Source organism: Apteryx mantelli, chromosome 17 (genome assembly GCF_036417845.1).
Source record: "Apteryx mantelli isolate bAptMan1 chromosome 17, bAptMan1.hap1, whole genome shotgun sequence".
Classification (NCBI taxonomy): Eukaryota; Metazoa; Chordata; class Aves; order Apterygiformes; family Apterygidae; genus Apteryx; species Apteryx mantelli.
In genome coordinates this window covers 11429155-11453863 of record NC_089994.1, presented here as the reverse complement: position 1 = coordinate 11453863, position 24709 = coordinate 11429155, and the positions used below count along the sequence as shown (strand labels likewise).

Sequence of the window (24709 nt, the reverse complement as noted above, 5' to 3'; positions counted from 1 at the left end):
GAAGCAGTAAGAAAGACTTGCATGATGCTGTCAAGTATCTCAGCAAAGAGGAAAGACACAAAAACAACTGTTGCATGCCATTACTCTTCAAATAAATTTATTAAGAATGGTAAGTGGAAATCCTCTGGACTTCAGTCTTTAAAAGTGGCCACCTTGCTTTGGACCATCGCTCTGAGTCAACCCTCCTTGTCATGTTCATAATTGTTAAGAGATTTTCCAGTTACTGTGGCATTGAAATTTTAGATAACCAGGGAGGAGGAATCATCCCTTTCGTATATGTGACAGTGTTTTGTGTTTCCCTGGGCTTTCTGATGCAGCTCTTTAATGTGCTAGAAGGAAAATAGCATTCACTATGTGGAGAAGATATGGCTGTCAAGCCCAAATCAATGGGAGGGCCCAGGAACATGGACAGTTAAGAAATCCCTTTAGACTCTCTTAATGAGGAAATTGCTTAGATTTCAGGCTTGGCATCTCTAAAAACTGAAACAGGATGATTTGGGAGCCTTTGATCACATTCTTAGGGATAGTTTCCTCCTGTAGCTATAGTTATTTAATGTCTTTTTAACCCCATAATCTTGACACAGTTGAGTTGTTGATGTTTCAATCCAGCGATTGTTCATTTGAGTGACTCTCCTGTTGGATCCGTAGTATGACCATATCAAGCTAGCATATGTGCACTTGTGTCTTCTGTTTTGGGGATGCTGACCTTCAGAAAAAGGACAAGGTGGATAGGTGGAATCGTACTATCTTAAACTGCAGTAGCTATTTTGTTAGGTTCCTTGGTGGTTCCTGTTTTTCTCAGTTGGCATAAACTGAGTTAATGATTGTTCTCTCTTTTCCACCAGTGTGATTCTCCTTATCTCAGTGGAGTTAACAGCTGAATAAAAACATGTAGGTGAATGCAGAATTGGATGTTAGATGTGATACGAGACATCCCACTTGTTCTCTTGGACAGATTGCTTTTTGTGCTGTTACCTAACTATCCTCATTTCCTTACTGCCAAATCATTAGTTAAGTGCTAGAAACTGAATTTAGAAGAATGTGCATTGTGTCCTGGCAGCTGCAGAGAAGGAGGGACTGGTCTGTGCCATAGAGGGAGGCCAAGCTTTAAGAAGCTCTAAGCCGTGGAATAACATGTTGGTTTTGACTGCCCTGTGATGCCAGGAGAGCGTCCTGCAAGAGTGAATGCAAAAACAGAGGTGGAAAAATCAGGCTTTTGAATTTAGGGATTAGCTTTTGGGCAGGGAAGGAAATGTGATACCCTCTGCTTTGAGTCCACATCAGGAAAAGCGTTTTGCATGTTTTTGTAGTATTGGTAATGGTTTCTACAAACAGAGAAAATGTTTACCCACATTTCATATGTACAGAAAGTTCTCAGCCCTCATTGCCCTGAAGTTGCCTAACTGGCATCATGTTCCAGAGTGCTTTGCTGGCTTTGCAGACTCTGAAGAGATTTAAAGTCCATGTTGCTGCAGTGATATGTCATTTAACTGTCAGCCAGGAGTGTTGTCTTGGTATACATACGCGCATGCTGGCCAGATGGTGCTGGCTTTGGGTGCCATCCAAAGTAGCACATTAGAAAGGCCAGGTTATGTGTCATATTTCAGAAGCCAAGAAGAGCTGCCAGTTCTACTCCTTCAGTAGCAAAGAGCCTGACTTAATATATTGGTCATGTTGTCTTCACTATCCTCAAGCTGATTTTGTCCAAGACGCTTAAAAGTATGTAAGTTTGAAGCTGAACGAATCCCACCTGTTGCCTCTTTTGTAGCTAATATCCATGTTTGCATTTACCATGTGTCCTAGAAAGATCCTGTGTCTACTACAAACATTAGATTTTACTTTATAGTGGCAGAAGGAAGATTTATGTGTCCTTTGGCTATCAGTTCTCTTGGAGCACAGTATGATCTAGGACCTGGGAGATGTAGCTTCTCTTCCTAGATTTGCTAAAGGATTGGTTGTTTTGGGGCAAGTTGTTTTGTATTTGTTTGTTTCACGTTTTGTAAAATAGAACTCACAGTGCTGATTCCTTTTGTATTGCGCTTTTAAGAACTGTTGATGAAAAAGGCCTGATAAAAGCCATATGGTGATGTTATTTATAAATTATGAAAGAACTTTCCCATACCTTCTCAACATGCTTTTTTTTGTGTGTGTGTGCTAGAGGAAGACTTTCTCTAATAGGATTTAAAAGCCGCAAACCTCATCTGTATGACTTACAGATTAATGTGAAGATGGGAAATCTGCTATGTGTGGAGAGAACAATGGGGGAAGAAATGCCGTTAAGCACATGTTAATTAATATGGCCTTACCTTCTCCAAATTGCCACCTTCTGTGGGATGGGTTGATGTTTAAGCTGGTCTTGTTGGTTTTTAAAGGCTTTACATTGTCAGCCCATATCTACAAGGTTTGAGAATACTTTTTTTTTTGGGGGGGGGGGGCTTTGTTTCAAGAAGAGCACTGGTGTCTTAGATCACCTGCTTTTACCAATCCTGCTGAAATCAGAGAACTTACAGTTATAATTTTGCTTGGTCACGGTGGGAAGCTTGGAAAATCTATATCCTTCACTTAAAACAAATACCTGGAAACTCCTGTGTTTTAAAATCCTTTCTGCTTTACTGACTGCTTTTGTTCTAATGTGTGAAATTTCCTTCCCCTGTCCTTTTATCTGCTCTTTGAAATTTGATATTCTCCATATGATCTTTTTATCTGCCGTTTTTGCTATCAGAGGGCTCCGTGAATTCCTTGGCGAGAGCTGCTTTACACATAAAAGCAAGGTTACCAGAGGCTACAAGACAGAAGCTGTACCCCGTTGGGCAGCAGTGTTTGGGAATATGTCCGAACCGGCGCTCGGGGCGGGAAGGCTCCGAAGGGTTTTGCAGCTATCGGAGACGCTTCGTTGCTTAGCAACAGTCTCCCGAGATGGAGGTTGGAAAGGAGCCGTTCTTGTTCTTGCCGGAAGACTTGCCGCCTGGCCTGGCCGGGAGGCTTTGGTCACGCACGTGGTGTCGCGCCACTTAGGCGTGAAGTGCCGCTGGAAGGGATGGCCGCGAAGAGCTTCATGGGCAACAACCCCAATGAAAGTTAGAACTTTATTAATAAAGAGTGGCTGTGAAGCGCTTTTACCACTCTTTTTATGTTGAAAATACTTTATAACACCTTTGAGAGCGCTGTACTGCAACCGTTACCTGATTTTACAGTAACTTTTTTTTACAGGCTATCTTGCATCTGGTCGCCTTGGGAGTAGGTGTCAGAGCCAGGATGAGAACTCGGGATGTGCCTGTTCTCGTTTGCTCACGCTGCGGTGGCGGAGAGAGTTGTTAGGTGGTGTGTGCCTGCGCGTATGCGTATATATAATATAATTGCCCTGTCAGCTTTTCTGTTTTGGGTTATCTACGTAAGGCAGCAGATAGCTAGTGGAGATGTCAGCCGTGATGTGGCTTATTAAGGGCTACGAGAGAGAAGTAATCACAAGAAACCCTGCTCCCATGTGGGCTGTGACTCTGGTTGAAGCTGTTCCGTCTTCATCCTTCCCACATTGACTGTTTTTTTTTATTTCTTATCAAAGTGCTATGCCCTCTTGAAAAAATAAATACTGTGTGCGATACATCAGTATTTCTCACTCTGACGTATACATACCATCGGAAAGGTGCTGCGAATGGTGAATGAGAAACAAAGTCAGGCCCTCGGAGCCACATAGCGTAAGATCTCGAAGGGCTCTTAGCTAATTTGAGTGGGCTAACAGTGACAGAGGTTGCGGCTCTGTGTCATGTGTGAAATCGTCACTGCATTTGGAAATTGAGGGCTGGCCATGAATGGAAAACTTTGCACAAATGTCCCTTTTTCTGGTGTGACTGGTGAGGCACTGTTTCGGAAGGGATGAAAACAGATTCTGCAAACCTCCCAGCCTTTGGTTTCTGGTTTGTGGAGCTAAAGTGCAGAGAGCCGAGTTTTTGGATCCGCAAGCTGAGCTTAAAGAGAAACTTATAATTTAGTATGGGTTGAGGAGGTAAAGGCCCTGGTTAGCCTGGTTAGCTCCAGCCCTTGGGACACCCCCCCCCCCCCCCCCAAATACAGTGGAGCAGAAGAAAACTTGCAGCGTTCATTCTGGATCTGGTGAGACTTCAAGGAGGAGTGATTGATGGCACCTGCTCTGCTGATGTCTTTCTCTGTGCTTGGTTATTGTCCTGTCAGCTCTGCCTGCCCGAGGCCTTATTTTACATGCTTGGATAAGTGAATCACATCATTTTGATTCTGCACATGTTCTGCTCTCTACAGCTTGTTGTTTTTGTTCCCTCTTGAGCTTTAATTGTCTACCGTCCTGGTGGAGCGCTTGCTTGGTTACTCTTTCCTTAGTGGCAAGTGAGACTAACCAGGCAAAAGTGCAAATCCTTGGTTTTGTCAGGAACTTTAATGAAAGTGCTGATTTATCTGCTCTTTCTTGTATCACATGTTGCAAACTGTTGTACCCAAGAATTGGTGTTGTCATTTGTCAGTCTTACAAAAGTTTGACATCCCATCAGCATCACTCTTGCCCTCTGTTTCTTGCTCTCACATTCATCTCCCAGAGGAAAACAGGATGGAAATGAGAATGAAATCTGGGTTTCTTTTCTAAAAATAAAATAAAGTAAATCTTAAGGGCTTCCTATTGAAATGTGATGGGATTGGATTCCTATCTCTTATCCTTTGAAAATCCCAGCTGGAATTATTTAATGTTAAAGCATGGAATTTCGCAGTGTGAAATTCATTGCTGGCTAAGGATGCTCTGGGGATTAGAGAGACATCACTTTGCCAGGAGAGCGGTGCTGTCACTGCAGGAGCCCTTGCTCACACAAAGGGACGTCGCTGGCCTGTCCTGCTTCAAAGCCGAATCTTGGGGGTGAGAGTCTTCAATTCCCACTGAAGACGCATGCTGCGTGACTGACAGCTGGCTTGGGGCAGACCAAACCAGAGTGGGTAGCGCTTTGCGCTGCCTGGGAATGGAGAGGGGGAAAAGAGAGGCAAGAGCAAAACATGGTTTGTTTGCTTTTCTTCTTTGGTAATGGAGTACTTTGCCTGTAGTGTTTCCAAAATTTCTTTAAGCCCACTCCACATTTTGATAATGTTGTTCCTTAGTTTACATGATACAGGGAGTCAGATTAGATGATTAAACTAGAAAAGCCTGATGTCCTACAAAGATTTAGCTGAGATAACTACATGCTCCTTGGAAGAAATCCATAGGTTTTAGTGGATGTCTTTTCAATTTCAGAATACTTGTATAAGGAGAAAACAGGAGCATATTCAGACAGTATACTGGGTAACCACTAAACACGTTTGTTCTTTGATCACTGACAATTACTCTAAGTAGGCATCAATGTATGTTAGTGCAAATCCTGCACTTGAGCAAAATATGGACTGATAGCTGTATGTGCCCCAACAGGTGTGGTGTTATCAAGGTGCAGCTATGTTTCTGAGACTATCGTAAATCAGCAGTCATTTAGGTGATGGAGAGAGGAGAGATAGCAACTCTGTTTTGTCATATGAAAAATTGCCTGTATGGCCTCTTTTTCTAAACTCTTGATCTCTTTATAAAAAGAGGATTTGCCCTGCTGTTCTAATAAGAGTTGTAAAATAATATATGTGTAATTAGAATTTAATAATGATTTGTGTGACTGGATCTACAGCATAAGCTGGTTCAAGTGATTGTGTAACCTTTGCATTGTGTTCATTATCTAATGTTGAAATAACAGCTGGAAGTTGAGAGACTGACATGCAGTTTTAAAATTACAGAGCTTGGAATTGCTGCTGTCTGTAAACATATGAAAATCTATTAATGACCTTTGAGCTCTCTGAGTGAAAATGTTTTATAACATAGAACATCAAAATTGCCTGCCACTGTACTGTATGTTCTCCCTTTATCAGTGATTGCCTAGGATATAAATGAATGTCTCATTCCTGACACAGATATCAGAATACTTGAACTACTCTGTGAAGCCCTAAGGATATATGGAAACATTTGGTTGCTTATTGTTTGTTCTAGCAAACTGGTTATAGATTAGTTGCTCACGAGCACGTGGCGTGCTAAGCCACTCTACAGAGAAGAACATAGCTGCTGGCAAGACTGATGGCTGCAGACCTCTGTTGTGAAATACATTCCTCTAACGGCATGTTTGAGGAAGAGCAAGGGTAGCACAGATGCACTGTCTTGGACTTTTCGCTAGTGTGTGTCACACTTAGACATTTAGAAGGACATTTCTATCATGTTAGAAGTCATCTCACTCAGAGTTTTCCTATTAGGTTGAGTTAATATGCTATAGGCTGCTGTTTTTATAGGTGGATGTCTTCTACATATTTCTTGTTGCTGGATCGCTTTTATTCTTTCTTGTTCATTTCCTCGCCAAAAGAAACTACCAGAGGACTAATTATTTAATGCACATTCTAGACCTCATCACAGCTGAGCTGAAAATTGTTGCCTGCCACTGAGGGCACCTGCAGAGTTGGTAAAAATGCCTCTAGTGTCATAGTGTGTAAGCATGAATTAATTTATCCTGCAGCACCAGGGATTCAGGATATGGCTGATTTTTCTCCTGGAGATTCCCACCCCTACAGCAGAGTTGGCTGGCAGGAAAGAGCATAAGTAGGTAGCAGAATCTCAGTGTCCACAGCTAGTGGCAAAGCGAATGTGTGTTTGAGGCCTTGCTTTGGGCATCAGCTGACTGTCACCATATGAGAGATTTCTCTGAAGTATTCATTCCTTAGGTGCTATTGCCTTAAGAGCAGTATATTTTTCATGGCTATGTTTTAAAAGTCTGTATCTAAAAATAAGTAGAGACAACATATGTGACTAAATTAAAAATCGTAGAAAATAAATTAAAACTTTGCATTTGTGTTTAGTGGGTGGAAGCTTTGAATCGCTTAAGAAAACAGGCCTGAGATTCTTGAATTCGTAACTGGGCTATCTAAAGGTGTAGCCATGGTGTTAAGGATGAGGCTCCTTACATGGTAGTCAATGCAATCATGTTGTTGCTTGATACTTTGCCCTGTGAGGATCAAAACTTTAAATGCTTAAGTATAGATTGAGGAGGCCAGTTTAGGCACCTGCCTTTGGTAAAAGAGCCATATGCCTAGTCCATCTGCGCAGCCTCAGGTTGGCTCAGCTCAGTTTTCAGAGTCCACCTCATGGAAGCGTGACATCCCTGTCTCAGCAGAAGTTGTAATGGTTGTAGTTTGTCATTTTGTCATTAATTTTAAAGAGATAGCCATTATTTACAAGAGTTTCTGTCCATAGTGACACATGTGCTGCAGCAATCTGTCATTCAACAGCGCCTTCCTGTTTTCTCTTTTCTGACCAGTTTAGCTGAAAAATGGTAATGGTGAAAGCATCAGCTGCCTTATCAGTTTGACCAATAGGACCTTGGTGACTCTTCCTTTGGCAGCGCAGGGCCAGCTGGTACAGCTGGAGGCTTGGGGTTGTGCTGCCTTCACCGCAAGGAAGGACTGAAACTGAGCCAGGAAAGGGCCACGTCTGGCTTTGAGCAAGGAGCTGCTTTTCCAGGTCCCAGTTCTGTCTCTGAATGGGAGCCTCGGTGTGGTTTGAATAATCCATTTGAGGGGGGAGAGAAGTTGATTCAAATTAAGTTTTTAAGTGCAGCTCTGTAAAGAAGCTTGTGATTGCTGGCTGTCGGCAGAGCGCGGGCCCAGCAGTGTCTCTGATTATTTGTACGCTTGAGTAACATGTTCTCCAAAACACCGGGCCTGGGGTTCATGCCTGACCTCGCTGCTCGCTTTGGGAAGTTAACTGATATTGATGCCCCCCAATTCTCTCTAAAATGGGGGTGTTATGCATAGTCTGGCCCTTGTAAAGCGTTGGACAGTGCGAGGATGGCGTGCAGAGTTGCTGCCGTCCTAATTCTGCCGTCTTTGGAAACCGCTCACCAGCATGGCCGGGGAGTTTGCGGGAGCGCTGGATCCTTGCACGCCCACGGAGCCTGCAGGAGGCCGCTCTGCGCGCGGGGAGCTCGTGCTGGCGCTCGGCAGTGTGGCGACGCAGCTGAAAGAAGCTGAAGTAGGTGCTGCCAGATAAGTGCGAGCTCTTTTCCAAATCCTTCATACGCTGCGTAAACCGGGCGGGCTGAGCTCCCAGTCTGGGCTGAAAGCGGCCTCAGCCGAAACATGCTTTTATCTCCCGTGACAGCTGGGCAGGTTGGCCTTGCGGGGCGCGCGCAGCAGCCCCTGCCAGCGCCCCCGCCGCCTGCGAGAGCCGGGCAGGCTGGGCTCGCCGTACGCCTCGTTTCGTCTACCTGGAAATGGTGCCCCGGCTTCCCTTCAATCATTTCAGCTCCCTCGCTCTCCGGCACGCTTTCCACTGACAGTAATTCTGCGCGCGCTCGCCGGGCGTTTACTGCCATCACTGGAGGAAATACTGATGGCTTAAAATGGGATCATTTCCTTTCTGATGGACAGCAAGCACCTGTGGGAGTTTTAATAGCTGCGCAGCGTGTCCGTTAGTCGGCGGCGAGGAAGACGTGCGCAGCTCTCTGCAGCGCGGCCTCGCAGGCTCTGCAGAGCAAATTGGAGGACGGGGAGGGAAGCGAGAGCCGCTTCCTGGCGGGGCTGCGGAGCGCGGCAGAAACAATAGATCGTGTTTGCCCTGCTCCGCAATGGGCGGCGGTGGCAATATTGATACCAAAAACATGGGCGGCCAGGTGCTGGCACTCGTGCGGATTCCCGTGATTTCTTTTTAAAGATAAGGTATTTGCTGCATACACTCGTATTTTTATTGTCCCTAAATTACCATTAAATATTCTATATCCAGGTTCTTGGTAATACTGTGGAGGGAGGGGAGTATTGATTTGTTTTTGTTTTTGTTTTTTTTTCCCCCTCAACTAAATGAGAAGGAAGAAAACAACACCAACCCCTTTCTCCCCAGGTTTTTAACACAATTACTGCTTAATGCTTTCTCAGTGTTTATTCAGTTCTTGTACATTCAAAAAGAGTGGTTAAAACCTTGCACAAATATTGTGGGTTGAAATGCATTTACAAGTATGGTGATACTGAACTTCCCTTTTCTAATTTTCAGCTACCTTGCCTTGCAGTAGCATTTGTTGAAGGTACCTCTGCTTGGTACGACGTCTTCAAAGTGCTAGCAGCAAAGATCTTAATTCCTGGGAGACATAAGTGGTCATTTAGCAGAGTACCTGGCAGCTTGTGCTTCAGCTTTTCAGAGGTGACAGGAGTGCAGTGTCTGATAATAAATTTGAGTGTTTCAATTACACTGAGTTTCTTGGTTCATCTGCTTTTATTTTTTAAGTTAAATCATGCATCATAAACCTGCAAAACAGTGGCAGCTTCAAATGTCTTAACATTTCCAAAGCTGTCTTGTCAAAAAGTCATCTTATTCTTGAGCTGAACATTTGACGGGGTCAGAGCAAACGCGATGCATTTTAAAAAGCTAGACCCAAACTCATCTGGAATGTGTCAGCTAGGAAAGGGGAATTGCAGTCTAAGGTTAAACAAGCAAGGATTTCATTTGCAATCATTTTAATTGATATTGATTGCATTGCTTGAATGTAGGGTCAGAGCGAGAAGAGTCATTTCAAATCTGGACTACTTTTTTTTTTTTCCTTTTTCCCTCCTTTAAAAAAAAAAAAAAGAGGCTTTAGTGGCTTTGGCTGAAAGGCTAAGGGCTTGAGTTAAATTTTTAGTGAAGTTCGCAGCAGGGGAGAAGAGAGGGTGGGAAAGTAAAACAAACGAGCGTGTGTTATGTTACAGGAAAAGTGAGAACTTCCCCCTCCGTGAAAATGGCAGCCTCCCGGCTGGAGATGCCAGCAGACTGCCTCCAAGCCCCGCGAGCCGCCGGGAGAGCGGAGCCTCGCTGCTCGGCTGGACCGCTGCCAGGCGGGTCTCCAGCGGGCTGCCGCCGCCGCGCTCCGGGGCCGCCGCACCTTGAGCGCCCGGCTGTCCAAAGCAGAGCCCTCTCGCTTCTCGTCCTCTCCCACCGTTTCTGTGTTCCTGCTTCTCTCTTCTGTTTTTCCTCTTCTTTTTTTTAAATCTCTGCTTGCATTTTCTGCCTTTTAACCACATTGAGTTCAAATTCAGTCACCTTGATGGTCCCCCCTGATATCTCAGTGACCTCTTCTCCCTTCCCATGTTTCTCCCTGTTTTCTCCTTGTTTCCTCATTTCATTTGCCTCTTAGCTGCTCATCTTCTCCTGTGCTGGATCCTGTTGCTGGAGTGTTTTTTTCTCTCTACAGACCCATCTTCAAATCCAGGCCTTAAAGTTCATTTCTTTCGTGTATCTTTCTCATGTATACATCTCCAATATTATCTTTCCCTTTGAATTCTCTCCTTTATCACCTTTGCTGCAACTAGACAATAGATTGCTCTTAGTAGAGATCCTGTCTTTGCATTTGTAAAGTGCTTTGGCTACTTAGAAAGCACAAGAAAATTAAGTCAGCATCTGATTCTGTGTTGTTCTTCTGTAAATTGGATATCAGGTCAATAGGAATATTTTTTAAAGTGACTGCCTAAAAGTAAATCTGTTTCAGTTAATCTCTGAGCCAGGATCTCTCCCTGGCTCTCAAACATTTGACAGCCATACTGCTAATTGCGTGATAAGGCTAATATAGGGAGAGCTGGTGCTCAGATCGGAAGGGGCTTTTCCACGGCGGTTTTGCTGAGGGCAGCGAGAGACAGAGAAGAGCAGGGTGAGTTTTTGGAGAGAGCAGTTTTTTGTGTTTCCTTGGGGTGGATCCTTTGTTGTTCACTGGGATATTTCATGTTCCCAACTTAAGGAATAAGTAATGAAGAGCCCGTGAGGTAGTTGTGGAGAAAGAAGTTGGAGGCTGTTTCCCTTCTGGGAAAACAGCCCATATAATCCTTTAAAGTCAGCAGAGGCAGTCTGGCAGCAGAGGAATGTAACCGGTCTTTGGCTTGATGTCTGAGCCTGGCGGTTCCCCGCCTGCCATCGAGATGGAGGGATTGTAATGGACTTGAATTTGCACCAGGGCTGCTATTCTAGCTAGTACTTGAGGGTTGAGGGTAGTTATTTTATTAATGGTAGATGTTATTTTTGTCCTCAGCACCCCAGCAGCACACTTGAGGTGATTTTTTTAGCTGTGTGGTTTTTGCATTTTTTTTCAGGTTCTTTAAGTGTTCCCTATGTATGAAAGGTATTTATAACCCTAACCTCCCCCTACATGCTCTCCGAAATCTGAAAGAACTGTGTAAACTCGGAGGATTAAGGCAGAATTTGAGCTGGACTGAGCAAACACGCAGTGATAACTCCAGCCAGTGGATAGCAGTGGATGTGAGCTTGCACCAGGATCCTCTAGGGCTGACTTATTTCCTGATCAAACAGTGCGGAGTCTGTTGTGCAGAAATTGCTTGGTGTGTGGCATTTTAGGCATAAGAAGGGGGTAAGAACGATCTTATTCCAAGCTGCGGGCCATGGACTTGCATTATGCGTAGCATTGCTTGTGAACAGCGGTGTGCATCTTGAGCATCTTTGGAGATTGCAGCTGTGGTGCTGGTGGCAGGAAGAAAAGCAGCTTTTGAGGAAGGAACATTCCAGGTAATTAGGTGTAGCTAGCTACGCTGCAAGCGGGGGTGCAGTTGCATAACTTCAACTAGCTTGGGCAAAAGCAGCAATGAAAAAGCATTCCCCAAGATTTTATCATGGGCTCTAAAAATCTGCTGTAGAATCTAGTTTACGTGCTTGGGTTGCCAGCCCAGGCTGAAGTCTTTGTCAGTGTGTCTTCACAGCTGTTGGTGTGCAAGTTATTTCAGGTAAAGTTGGAGTAGGTATATCTACCTGTGCGGCAATTATATTTTCAGCTGAAGTATATGTGGTCTTTGATACTGGGGCATCCAAAAAAACAAATGGGGTGATAGAATCTGAATATTTCATTTAGTAACTGCCAGGAAAGAGGCCCTAAAGAAAGGCCTGGTTCTTTATCTGTAACCAAGCAGCCAGTGAGAACCATCTGTGCTCGGTCTGCATCCCAGCCAGAGAAGGGACTGCAGATGGAGAGGCTGGAGCCTGCCCTGGGAGGTGTGAGAGGGATTTCAAAGTGAGGACTGGTAGAAAACACATCTGGAAGCAGTAAGGAGCAATAGTTTTGGTTGTATATGCTGCAACAAGATTTGGCAATCTATGTCCTGGAACTGAGAAGAGAGAACAGGCCTGGATCTACCAACAGCCAGGTCTTTTGACTCCCAGATTGGGCAGAAACCCCAAGGCTGGATGATATGGAGTCCTTCAGGCTTTGTGGCCTGACTTCAGATGTTGTCACTGCGTGAACTCCTAGGTTTTACATGACGAGTGAGGGCAAAAATAACAGCTGGTCTGGACCTGTCTGGGGGGAAGGCCCTAATGGAGCTGTTTGTCAGAAAGCCAGTATCACCTGCAGGTGGGAATTTCAGGTCTGAAGTTCAGGTACGTCATCAAACGCTGTCCACTGCAGTGATGTACTGAATGTTCTGTATGCGCTTAAATTTTCCAGCAATTGCCTGCACACAAGCACAGATGCACATCCAAAAATAGTAAGCTGTTGTGCTAAGTGAGGTCCCCAACTCAGAGGTCATAAACTTTAGTAAAAGAGCAATCGCTGGAAGGCTCTTTTTGTGGAGTAAATAAAAAGGGAACAAAGGAGGCAAGAGCAGCAGCCCCATTAGCCCCCTCCTGCTCTCGCCTGAGGCTGCAGAGAGGTCTGCATTTAGCAGCCTGGAAAGCAGCCGGGCTGTCACCCGCTGTCAGCAAGTAGAAGCCGAGGTCAGTGTCCTGCGATCCCAGCAAGGGTGAAGTCCTGTGAGCTGTCACCTCCGCTGAAGCAGAGGGAGCGGGGCCAAGGAAGAGCCTTTCCTGGGACGGGACTGAGGAGGTGGCTCCTCCCGCAGCTGCTTTTGTGCCACGGGCCAGCAGCCGCCGCAGCTGCCTGCCTGTGGGGTCTTAATTCACGACTGTTTGGAAAGCGCTCGGGATTCGTGGACGCAAGTGGCGCTGCAAGTGAAGGCGTTATTTCCTTGGCTTGGATCCAGTTATGACTGTATTCCCTGAATTGATTTCAGTGATGAGACAAACCTTGCCTCTCTGAACAAAATGGGGATAAAAAATAAATTTCTAAGAAGGGAGTTTTGTATGGTGCAGTAAGGGGAAGAGTACAACTTTCTTGACTCATTGTGTGCGACAGTGAACCTGAACCTGCAGTGAATGTGCTGTGCGTGCTAAGGGAAGACTTTCCCTAAAGTGCTAACAGAGGCCTAATTCCCACATGAAGCCAGTTTGAGTTAAAATCCAAACTGCCATTTTCTGCCTTTGCTTTCAAAGTGAATATTAAAGGCTGAGCCGGGGGGTGTATTATTTGCTGGAGCTTCCAGGTGGTGGTATTGCCCTGCCACTGCCGCCTCCTCCATCACCAGGGGTCTGTGGCAGAAGCAGCATCTTCCATGCGTCTGCCATCACGTTGCAGCTGCCTATGGTTTTATAAAGAAATGCATGTTTTTGGTGACTTGTTTCATATGTTTTGCTGAGTATCAGTTAACAGATGTCATTTCCACTGCACTACTTTCTGATTAGTTACTAGAACTTAGTGTTTTGATGCTATCTATCTCAGCAACTTCACCGTAAATAGGACAATGTGACCTTTTTATAAGTGGTGTCTCAAACTGCTGCTTTAGAGTGTTATCTTAAAACTAAAAACCAAAGTAAGCAACTAAACACTAATTGGTGGTACTCGTTTTATCATTCACAGAGAATAATGCCAGACAATCATTCTCTTTGCTCTTTCACTAATTATGGATTTGGCAAGCTGAGCTATATTCTGTTTTGCCCTGTGCCTCTGAGACAGTGCTACTTATTTGAATTTGGGGGCAGGGGGCTGTGGTATCTTTGGGGGTTTTTGCAACCTGCTGTATGTGTGTGTGCTTTAACAGGAGGTTGCCAGCCACAGATAACCCTGGGCAAGTTGCGTGGGGATCGTCTGGGTGCTGGATAATTGTCTGTTGCCCTAGGATGGGATAGGGAATGGTTGTATTTCTTTTATCACCGTGTTTCAACTTCCAGTGTCTGTGCCACCCTGAAGTGCCGGTGCAGCATCTTGCTTCCCAAGGAAAGGTGACTCTAAGCAGTGAGTGATTGGAAGGGGAATCGCGTGCTGCACACCGAGGCAGCCAATTCACTAATTAAAAGAGCGGGGGAGGAAGTAATCTAGAGCAATCAGCAGGGCATTTCATCTCAATTCCCAACTTTCTTTTTTCTTTGGGCTTTAGGTGGTAAGAGACTAGAGAGCTAATGGTTTCATGCGCCCTTTTGTGGTAGGGAAGGTGTGTGCGTGTTAACGTGACTGAGTTGTGCTGGGAGCTTTAGTCACGTAGGGTAGGAAAAATGATGTTCTAATTGTTCAGGTCAGAAGGGGTGGACTAGGCATTTAAAAATATTTCTCTGGCTGAAGTTTACAAGTTTTGTCATGATTAGCAGTGCTTTTAAGGTATCTCCTAGTCCAGTTCAGTTGCTTCACATGAAAAAGTAATAAGGATAGAGAGTCTGCACATCATGCCAGAAAGAGGTCAGTTTTGACCCTCGAGCAGTTAACAAAAGATATGGGGAAGAATCTAACTAGCTGCGGTGAGCTAGTATCTTAGTGGCTTGGTGTATTATTTCTTGTCTGTGGTGTGTGTGTAGGGGGAGAGGTTGGTATACTTGCACCAAGAGTTCAGCCTTCAGTTCTTTAAGAGGCCAGGGATGGTAATAGGAACAGTAATTCCCTTCTCTGATCTCACTAGCATATGTTAACCATTATTACATGACACACCAGCTTTTTTTTATCGTGTTTAGATCATATGTTATAGCCCTGATTCAGGGAAGGCATTTATCATTTAGAAGTATTCAACCGCTGTTATGTGTTTAGATACCATTGATATTAGCTAGCTTATTGCATGTTAGCCTTTGAAAGCGTATTTCTTGATACGAATGTTACTGTGAATTAGACTGTCAGGCACAAGGAGGGGGGGTCTGATATGTTACTTTCTAAGACGGAAAAAAAAAGAAAATAAAAAACCACTTTTGTTTTGGGTGAGCAGAGTTAAAGGCTTTTCCTTCAGGATGGTGATTTGTTTAGGTACTATTGACTTATGGCTCCGGAATTAATCTGAGGCAAACTCATTTTCATAACCAGTTTCAGCATCTCTGGAATTAATCAAACACGTAGCCTGGAGAGCGTTCATCGTAATCTAATCTAAAATTACTGTTTGCATTGTGCGTGCCTAATTATTCATCTTGGGTTCTCTCTGGAAAGAACATGCTGTTTTGTTTGTGTTTTTATTCAACATTTATATTGCTTAATGCTTAACAGTAGTCTCAAAAAACTTAAAGAATTTACAATTTTCTTCCTCCTTTACAGAAGGACATGTCGCTAAAGCCTCAGGAGCGGAAGGAGAAGTGGGAGAGGCATCCAGGAAAGAAACCTCGAGAATCTGAAAACTGTGTGTCTGCTGAGCCAAGTGAAAATGGCCATAATAACGATGCTGGGAGCTCTGAGAGAGAGGCAGATCGAGGCAAAGAACGGGTGAAGAAGAAACTCCCTTTGAAGCTATCCAAGCAGGTAGGACAAATATTTCTCATCGGAAGTGACTGCGTTGTAGCACTGGCCACTGTAAAATGTTGTCCTGCTGCTAGATCAGGATTGTTAATGTAACTGGCTTCTCTGGTAATTTGTGCTGGAGAAGACAATGTCTTTTACACGAATTCTAGCCCTGTGGGGAAGGTCTTTATTGCAGACAAGTTTTATAAGTTACAGTGAAAGAAGAGGTGTGCTGAGTAATGTAGAAAGAAAGCATTTAGGAAGGATCAGACCTGCCTTGTATCCTGTAACTTTGAGAGAGTGCGGTAATTCATACAACATATTTATGGCTCCTGCTGTCTTAGACACAAATAGAAATCGTCAATCAGATCATAGCCACCTTTAGGGATGACCTGGTTGTTAATGTGCGCTTGGAAGCTGCAAATGTGAGTGTGTCCATCTCATGAATCAAGTGCATGGGCCCTCCAAAACAGTATGTTGGGAAGGAGGAGAATGCGCAAGAATTTTGTAAGTGGAAAGTCGGTTTGGAGGAAGTTGCAGTTTAGGGGGGTTCCCTTTGCACTTCTGAAATGTGGTAGAGCATTAATAAATGAGGAGTTGTGATGCTGGCGGAACAATTCCAGAGGCTCCCACCTGGACCACGGTGTGCGTGCAGAGCCAGGGAGGTGACAGAGGAGAGGCACTCTGGGCTGGCAGGCTCTTTATCACTTACTACTGCTCAGCAGGGAGATTTGTTGGTGACTCAGTGCTCATTCATCAGTTTGAAGTCCGCATGGCACAGCAGCATATATCTATGAGCAAACACTTTCCCAGTTGTCTGTTAACGTGGTGCCAAATGGCAGCCAGTAGGAAGCCTGGGCTACTTGATCCTTTTGCATTTGTGCCAAGCTAAAAGAAAGTATACCACAATGAAAAAGTAATTCTAATTCTTCGCGATGCAGAAAAAAGAGCTGATTTAACCAAAGCACATCTCCTCATCTGTGGAAATGGTTCTGTATGTGTGCCAAACAAGAAAAGATTGAAATCACCAGTTACTGGAAGTGTTTTTCATAGATTTTCAATATTTTAGGATTTGAAAGGATTTTTAAGGTAATCTGATGTGACCCCCTGCATACCTTCTCCACCGTAGGCAATCTTTTGTGATTGAATTGTAGGATTTTTGTTCAAAAGGCCTCATCGTAATGTATGTTAGAAATTCTGATGGCCCCCGTCTTCCAGTAGCTAATTGTTCTTCTCATTAACGAATTAGCTAACTTTTGTTCTCCTCATTTTGATTTAAAAAAAACTGTGGGAATAATTCACTCCAAATAACTTATGCGAGGATGTTACTACTTTCCTGCTTGCAGACATTGAGGTAGCCCATCATATAGTCGTATACTTCTAGTAAAACCTCTGCCAGGTTTGTTTTCTTCTGACTCCCCAAAGTGATACCGAGTGGTTTGTTTTTAGAATCGTCAGTGTATATACTTAAAAGGTATCAAGTTTCTTGTTTGTTTTTGCTAGTAGTCAAGTGATAGGGCTTCACTTCCCCCTTTTGGATACAGGTGCAATGGATTTGTGTACAAATATTCAGTCTGTGCAAATTAAAATGGCTTTTTTATTTTGGGTGAATAAATACGCATTGTGTATTTGAATTTTGGTTTCAGTGAAAGGTTGGGCAACTAGGGTCGTCTTACTTGGCTTCAAAAAACCATAAACTGCTAAGTATCTATTTTACCAGAAAGTCCTGGCTTTGATACAAGATCTTTAGGAGCAGTAGCGGCTTGTGGTATCCCTGCCTGCTTCTTACCCCAGGATTGTGTTAGTCTCTGCTTCACCAGGTGCTCTGGCCTCTTCTTTATAAAGTTGTTGAGACTGTGTGTGTGTGGGGGGGGGGGGGGGTTATTTTTTTATTCGTGTGGAAAACCCCCAAACAGCAACCCAAGAACCCTTGCAAAGTACCTACAAAGCTGGCTCGGTTTCCAGCCCTGGTACCTGGCGTGACCCTGCAGAGGCTCGAGCCGAAGCAGCGGAGGGTAGCGCAGCGCGGGAGCGGGGAGCTCCGCAGGGCGTCTGCAGGCCTCTGCTGCTGCCCGCATCTCTGCGGCTGGAAAGCCCGGTCTCAGCACGTACCGTCTTTCCAGGAGCCGCAGAGTTGTTCCGCCCAGTCCAACCTTGCCCAGCAGCGAGCTGGGTGCTTTTCAGACGCTCGCGTCTGTGCCGTAGCGGCGCTGTGCGGCCGAGGTCGGCCGGGCAGCGCGCAGGGAGGTCCCGCGGGAAGCCCGGCTGCCGAGGGCTCCCCTCCCCGGAGCTCCCGTGGGAGCCCCGGGCCCGCTCCTCAGCCTGCTCGGGAGGAGGAAAGCGCTGCTCGTGCTGACATCCTCTACGTGAAACACAAAACTTAGACTGCAAGTATTTGTGGCCGCTAAGGAATTCATGGCACTTCTTTACAGACCTTTGGGGTAAGAGGTTTTGGTATGCTGGCCACATTCCAGTTTCTGTAATTATGTTCTGCTGCCTCAGTTTACCAAATGCTTAGATTCCTTATGTTTCATTTCTGAAAAATGAGGATGTTGATACCTGTTTCTCCTGGCTAGTGTTTGGCTGCCATCAGTGATTAAACAGAATATTTGCACATTCCCCAAACCCTGAATTCGTCTTTCCTTCATCCATTCTTTTATCTTTTCTTCCTGAAAAAAGTAGTAACAACCTTCAAAAAGAGAGAGGTATATAAAAAAAAGTATAAAAAGAGTGAGGAGTTGCCCAAAGAGTATACAATAAAATCTGTGATGAGCAACTCATTAAAACACTGTGCCTCTTCAAACAAGTCACACAAGTTCGTGTTTTTATTGAAAAGATAGATTTAAAAAAAAAAAAAAGCCTTGTATTATCCTTGTATATAGCTGATATAACTGTGAAAAACAGACAAGTTTCAGGCCTTGCATGGCGATGAAGTGGCAGCAAAATCCAAGCTAGATAAAATAGATTATTCTTGGTTCAAACTAATTATGCCGATATAGACAGCTTTATTTTTTTATTGTTATTTTTTATTAACCACAAAGTTTACACCTAGAATCTTGGCATTTCCTGCCAAGCTGTCTAGAAAAATTGGTTGTGATATTAAGTTTCCTGGAATTTTGGGGGTGATTTTTGCATCTGAGGGTTATAAACATAGGTTTATACCTAATTTGGAAAGATTATAATTAATGCGAATTATATTGAGATATCTTACTTAGAAATTCCTGATCAATTTGAAGCCTTTCTTATACTCTCATTGCTCCTCTTCACTGTGCTACTGATTTGTCATCTTTTCTGTGCAACCTCCTCTAATAAATCAAATTGGGCATTATAATTATGGCATTCCGCTAATCCTTGTAGATAGGTGCAAAGTGGTAGGCTGATCTGAGTGCCAGGTTGTCTGCTTTGTTTAGAAAATTAGATTAATGCTTCACTCCATTTGACAAAACATCCAGATTCCTATTTGCTCCTGATTATTCGGTTCTTCTGTACCTCAGGGCATGGCGAGAGAGTTGCTGGAGCTAATCTGGCCTTTCCAGCCTATTACTCCAACTGTGTACAAAAATCATTTAAAGGCATTTGCTTCCTGCTGCAGCCAAGCAGAGGGACTGAAGGACCTTTGGAATAGTTACAGCTCCTTTGGCCAAAGGTTTTTCAGGACTCGGGTCCGTCCTTAATGACGTGCACAGAAGAAAAGGGTGCTGACTCGAAACTGCTGCTCTCTGACGGGAAGCAACAAAACTGTTCACAGCCATCATGCATGTGTCAAGGAATGAGAAAGGGTTTAGACATGTGACATGTTTTAGTGTCACCCGAGTTGCTGCAGGAGTGCTTGCCTCTTTGAGAGCATGCGGTGGCATCCACCCCAGGCATGTCTGCTGGGAAGTGAGTCGTGGCCAACTCAACCCTGCTGCGTGGCCGGGAATCCCCGCAGCGCTTGCAGGCAGCGCCTGCTGGGCGGGATGTACTAAGCCATGGAGATCATCAGCCCTTCCAAGATTTCCTGTATGGTCAGATGTGTAATTCAGACTAAGAAAGAGGTGGATGTTGAGATGGAGACCTCTGAGTTCCAATCATACTTCCTTGTATTGCCCTGGGTGATTCTTTTCCTAGACTTTAGAGAGCCCCTGTTTGAACTTGGAGCTTCTCTTTTGTTAATTGTCCCTTAGCTGAGCTGTCTTGTGCTTTTCGTTTTTGAGTTCATTTTCTGAGTTGCTGATTGCTCTCTGATCATCTGTGGTGACCCCACTCAATTCGGATGTGCACTACACCCCCCCCCCCCCCCCCCAGCTTCAGGATGTGTTGCCATTTTTGTATGTAGGCTGAAAGTGGACTGACCTCCTTGTGAAAAGAGCTGCTGCCAATAGAAAAAGAGTTGCTGATACTTCAAGTTGACTAACCACAAGCTCTGCGGTTAGTCAGCTCAGGAGCATCATAGTGTGTTGAATATGTTTAGATGTTAAATGTGGCTGTAATAACACTCTGTTCTGCAAATAGTCATTTGTCATGAAGATGACTGTCTTACACCTCCTCCTTCCTTTTCTCACCCACTGTTTAAATCACCCGAGATGAGGAAGAATCTCAAGGAAGCTGCTGTGAACAGGGTGGTGTAGCTTGTATTTAGTGCTCAGAAGTGATGTGCTGGCTTTGGAGCATGGGAAGAAAGGGTAAGAAAGCTAACGCTGTCCTGTTTCTCTGGAGGTGTGACACCTCCCTGACTTCGAGAGAGCTCCCGTAAGGAGGGGAAGCAGAGTAATTCCTGCATCTCATTCCCTCCTTAGCCTTCATCAGACTGCTAAGCATTATCCATGATTAATGTTTATTGTTGCTTTGGCTCTTGCTGGACTGGAACTACTAAATTAAATTAACATGTTTGATTACCTATTTATGTTATTTTTCTGTAGTGCTCATCAGCTCGTTATCCAACACTGTTGATGAATATACCACCCCCAGAGAACACTGCTTTGGGGTACCATTGATCTGAGCCAAAGGTGGCAGGTTCTAAACCATTCTCCATCCAGGACACATGTTACTTCTCCCAATGTCCAGGTGAAAATCAGCTGGCATTAGAAATCCCTATCCCATTTAGTGTGTGGTGGTGGTGCTGAAATGCTGAGTCCAAGTTGCAGAGAAACGTTCTAGAAACTTGTCTGGCTGACGAAATACATCGTGTGGAATAATCCCTTTGGCACCGTGCTGCTAGTGCTAATGATGGGTCTGTTGGGCAATAAGAGCACATAGCTGCTTGATTTCTACTTGTGTTTTTTCAGATGATGATAAATGGTAAATCCGTTACTTGGATGTGCTTTTGAAACCACTGGAAGGCTGGAGGCAGAGTGTTTGTTTTGTGACACAGGAGTTCAGAGACTGAATTATACAATTCTCAGTTGAGATTCAGCAGCTGTCTAGGAGAATAAGTCCAAAAAATACCCTTTGGAATCTTTGTCTGAGGGCCAGAGGAGAGGTCTGGATACCCTGTCCTTCCATGTCTTAATAATACAATATTTGGAAGCTGAACTACTTTTAAGGGTGTCTAAAGATAGATAGATAGATGAGTATCTTTATTCTGTTACCTTCCATATCTCAGGCTATCAAAAGCAAATGAATTCTAGGCAGCTAACTTTTCTTTTTAAGCAGTTGATGCCTTTAATGTGGGTTTGGGGGATTGGTTTGGTTTGGTGTGTGCTTTTTTGGTGTTTGCATTTCACTGCTTTTGAACACTGAAATTATACAAACCAGTTTCTTTTTGTTTCTAATTGCTGTTACCCTTTTTGTTAGCAGATACTGTTATTTAAATGTTCTTTGAAACTAAACAACAAAGCAAAAGGAAAAAAAGATGTCCGTTTTCTTTTAATCAGGAAAATGTTTCTTCATGTACTGCTTAGAAACAGGATCCATTTTCCACCTTTGTAAGTACAAGAATTTACAATTTGGACATAAAAGCTCTTTGCCAATCAGTTTGAAGTATGCATTTATGATTGCTAGGGGAGTCGGGCTGTTAACGTGTTATCTGCGTGAAGTCTCCAGTCTGGCCGTCTGGAAAGGTTGCTGCCGTGTGTGCTTTGATCCCCTTTAGCTCCAGCCCGGAAAAGCTCCCGGGCCCAGCCGGCAAGGCGCGGTGCCCTGATTCACCCAAGCGTTTTCAAGCACGTGCTCGCTCCTGCCCTCGTGAACGGGCGGCAAAGCTCTCGATGAGGCGGTGGTGCCAGGGGCCGGGCCGGGGCTCCGAGGAGGTCCTCCGTGGCGGCGGGCGCAGGTGGCCTCCCCGCGCTCGCTTGCAGCCATCGGCAAGCGCGGAGCGTTCGCAGCTGCCCGGGAAGCCCCTGGGGAGCAGTGGCGCAAAGCGCCGAAATGGGCACTACAGTATTTAGTCATTAGGCTTGCTAATCCAAGGCCTAAAATCAGGCTCATTTCAATCAATAGCAATCTGTTTGCACTGTCAGGAACTAATTTAAAAATCTGCTTTAAGTCCTGGTTAGGCACTTGGTATTCTGTTTCCTGCATCAAAGTATGGGGGAAGCAGTGGGCATAGCACAGCAGTGGCAGGAGGAGGAAAAATCCTTTGTAAATAAATACTGGATGAAACCCTGCTATTATAAAAAAGTGCTGTTTTTTGCTGAATTTTTCCAAAAATTCTTAGAGATTCTTGGAGTCGCTGTATAGTATACTTTGCAAGAGAAAGAATTTGATCATGGGCTTGATTTGTTCAGTATTTCTTTTAAAACATCTTCAACATTTAAGATTTGCCTTATTGCTGTGATCCAGGTAACTCGATTAATCACTGCAATACAGCCACCTTTGAGAGGGACGGTGTAGCTGCTTTTGACAGATCTCTGTAACACATCGCACTTCAGGATGAGTAGAGCGAAACAGTGCCGTAAAACCCCTGGAAACTACGGCAGAAGGCCTTCGTTTGAGTTGGAAAATATGTGTCAAAACCCTATGCAATTCTGTTACTGAAACAAATTGAGGCGACAGTGTTTATTAGAATTGGGGAAAAAATCCAACTGCTTTTAGAATAAAATTGAAGCACGAAACAAGCACATGCTGGGTTTTACCACACTTCAAATGGTATTTTCTAAGCAGAGTGGTGTATAAAGTGTGTTTTGGCTGCTGTGAAAGTGTTATATCTCGGAGAAAGCGGCTCCTCGTTGGGTGGGAACCGCTGGCCTAGCAAGTGGAGGTCGGGTGGCCGTGGGGACGGAGGCGCTATCTCGACGTACGGACTCTGCTCCGCGCTTTGTATTGAGGATCGCGTGCCGTTAGGATGATCTCGGCTTCGCTGCGTTCGGACCCAGCCCCTGCGGCACAGCCTGCAGCGCCGGGTTCCCCTTCTGTGTCCCTGCTCTTACTGTGCTCCGAAATTGCCGCGCTCTGTCCCAGTTCAGCTCTCCCACTTCACAGCGTTTGGGCAACAGCAAAGTATTCAGGCCTCCAGATGGCTGCTGGCGTTTTAACATGTGTTAGAGCAGGTCTAGAGATGAAAACGCTGGCGGCTGCCAGCGCGCGCTCGTTGTTAGCGCTGCCTGTGCTACCTCCAGCGGAGCTGAACCACAGCGTCTTAGGGGACCTTACGTCTCTGTCTCAGTTCCCCATCTGAAAAAATGTGATAACTAGAGAACCAGTAAAGTATGGCCTAACGGGCTTCAGTAACTGGAAACATGCACAGATATTAGCAAATGGGACAGTCTGGAGGAAGCTTCTCAGACCGGTTCTCGTCTCTCAGAGCTCATCCCTAGCAAACAGGGAAGACTTGACATGACATTCCTGGTATTTTTAAAGTTAAAAAATTCAAGTGATGGGAAGATAGATAGTTAAGCACACTGCTGCGCAAGGCTGTTGTTAGGTTGTATGTATGAAGAATTACGCTGGTCATAAGCTCCAAGTTTTAAAACTCTTGCAGGTCACCTTTAACTTCTCTGTCTATGATTAGATGACTGATAAGGACCTCAGGTCACATTTGGTTAAATATAGCCTTGGACTTGGAGCAGTATAAGGGGAAACAAAGCAATCCTCTTTTCTCAGTGCTGTTCTCTAAGTAGCTGTGAATGAATCTCATTACAATGGCTTCTTTTGAAATGAAGAAATAAAAAGGAAATTTCATTGCTAACAACTTATGTGGCAGCAGACTCTGTAAAAAAAAAAGGTTGTTGGTGGTCATTGGTTACATTGTTATAAAAGAAGAGCTAAATGGTTTGTAATTTAGAGAAGTGGATTTAATTACATGAAGTAATTTACGGAAAACTATAACTGCTTGTATCTTTTTCTCTGAATTTAATTGGTTGACACAATGCACAAAGTCCTCTTTCTCTTCCTTCTTCCCTCCTCTCAATTTTTTTTGGTTTTATTTGTATATTTGCTTTTGGAGAAAATAGGGACCAAGACAGAGCACTTCTGTTGTATCTCATGATTTCAGTAAATTGAAAAGAGCGGAGAAACATGGTACGGTGTGAATGGTTCTCGTTCTCTGGCCGTTTCTGGTGCTGTGCACTGCTTAAAGAGCTCCAGAGCCTTGCATGGAGACTGGAGCTGTTCCTCTGGAGTGCGTCTCTTCGTGACTGAGACGGGACATGGTCCAGGTGCCCCGTGAGTGTGCAGAGCCTTTGTCCTGGCCCAAACGCAGATGCCCTGGGAGAGGCTAGAACCTGGAAGCAGCCACTTTGGGCAAGAAATATCTGAAAGGTTATTCCGTCTTGATTTAACCACTAGCTGCCTGACATTTTTGGCTAGCTTTGCATAAGGGTCTGCACTGTTACCTAGTTGTAGCCTCCGTTCTTCTTGGGCTCACACCAAACGTCTGTGGTAAAACGTCAGAAGGGCAACAGGCAGGGTACGGTTCCTGGTGTGCGCGTCCCTGTGCTGCGGGATGATCTCAGAGGCTTTTCTTGTGTGGAGCGAGTAGAGCCAACGCAGGCAGACAAGACTCCTTCTGGCATGCTTATCAGTATAGTAATTAAACTGTCTGCTCTGCTCTGATTTGAACCTGAGGAACAACCAGAAAAATGACATCCCGGTGTCGGTTACTGTTGAGGCAGAATTAAATATCTTTTAGTGTTACTTCGAACATGCAGGGCTCGTCCTTGCTTACTGCTGGCCACGGATCTCCATTTCCACAAGGCCTGCTGGAAACGGTGCGTCAGGAGCTGCAGCGGGAGAGAGCT

General features: G+C 44.7%; 1 protein-coding gene across 13 annotated transcripts in view; it reads left to right on the top strand.

The window, feature by feature from the left end:
- Positions 1-24709, top strand: part of FBRSL1 (fibrosin like 1) — a 556885-nt gene that overhangs the window by 139657 nt on the left and 392519 nt on the right. For all 13 annotated transcript variants that reach the window (XM_067307137.1, XM_067307140.1, XM_067307147.1 and 10 more), the window contains exon 2: positions 15372-15572. In XM_067307137.1, the coding sequence (XP_067163238.1) occupies positions 15372-15572 (201 nt within the window). The remainder of the gene's footprint in view (positions 1-15371; positions 15573-24709) is intronic.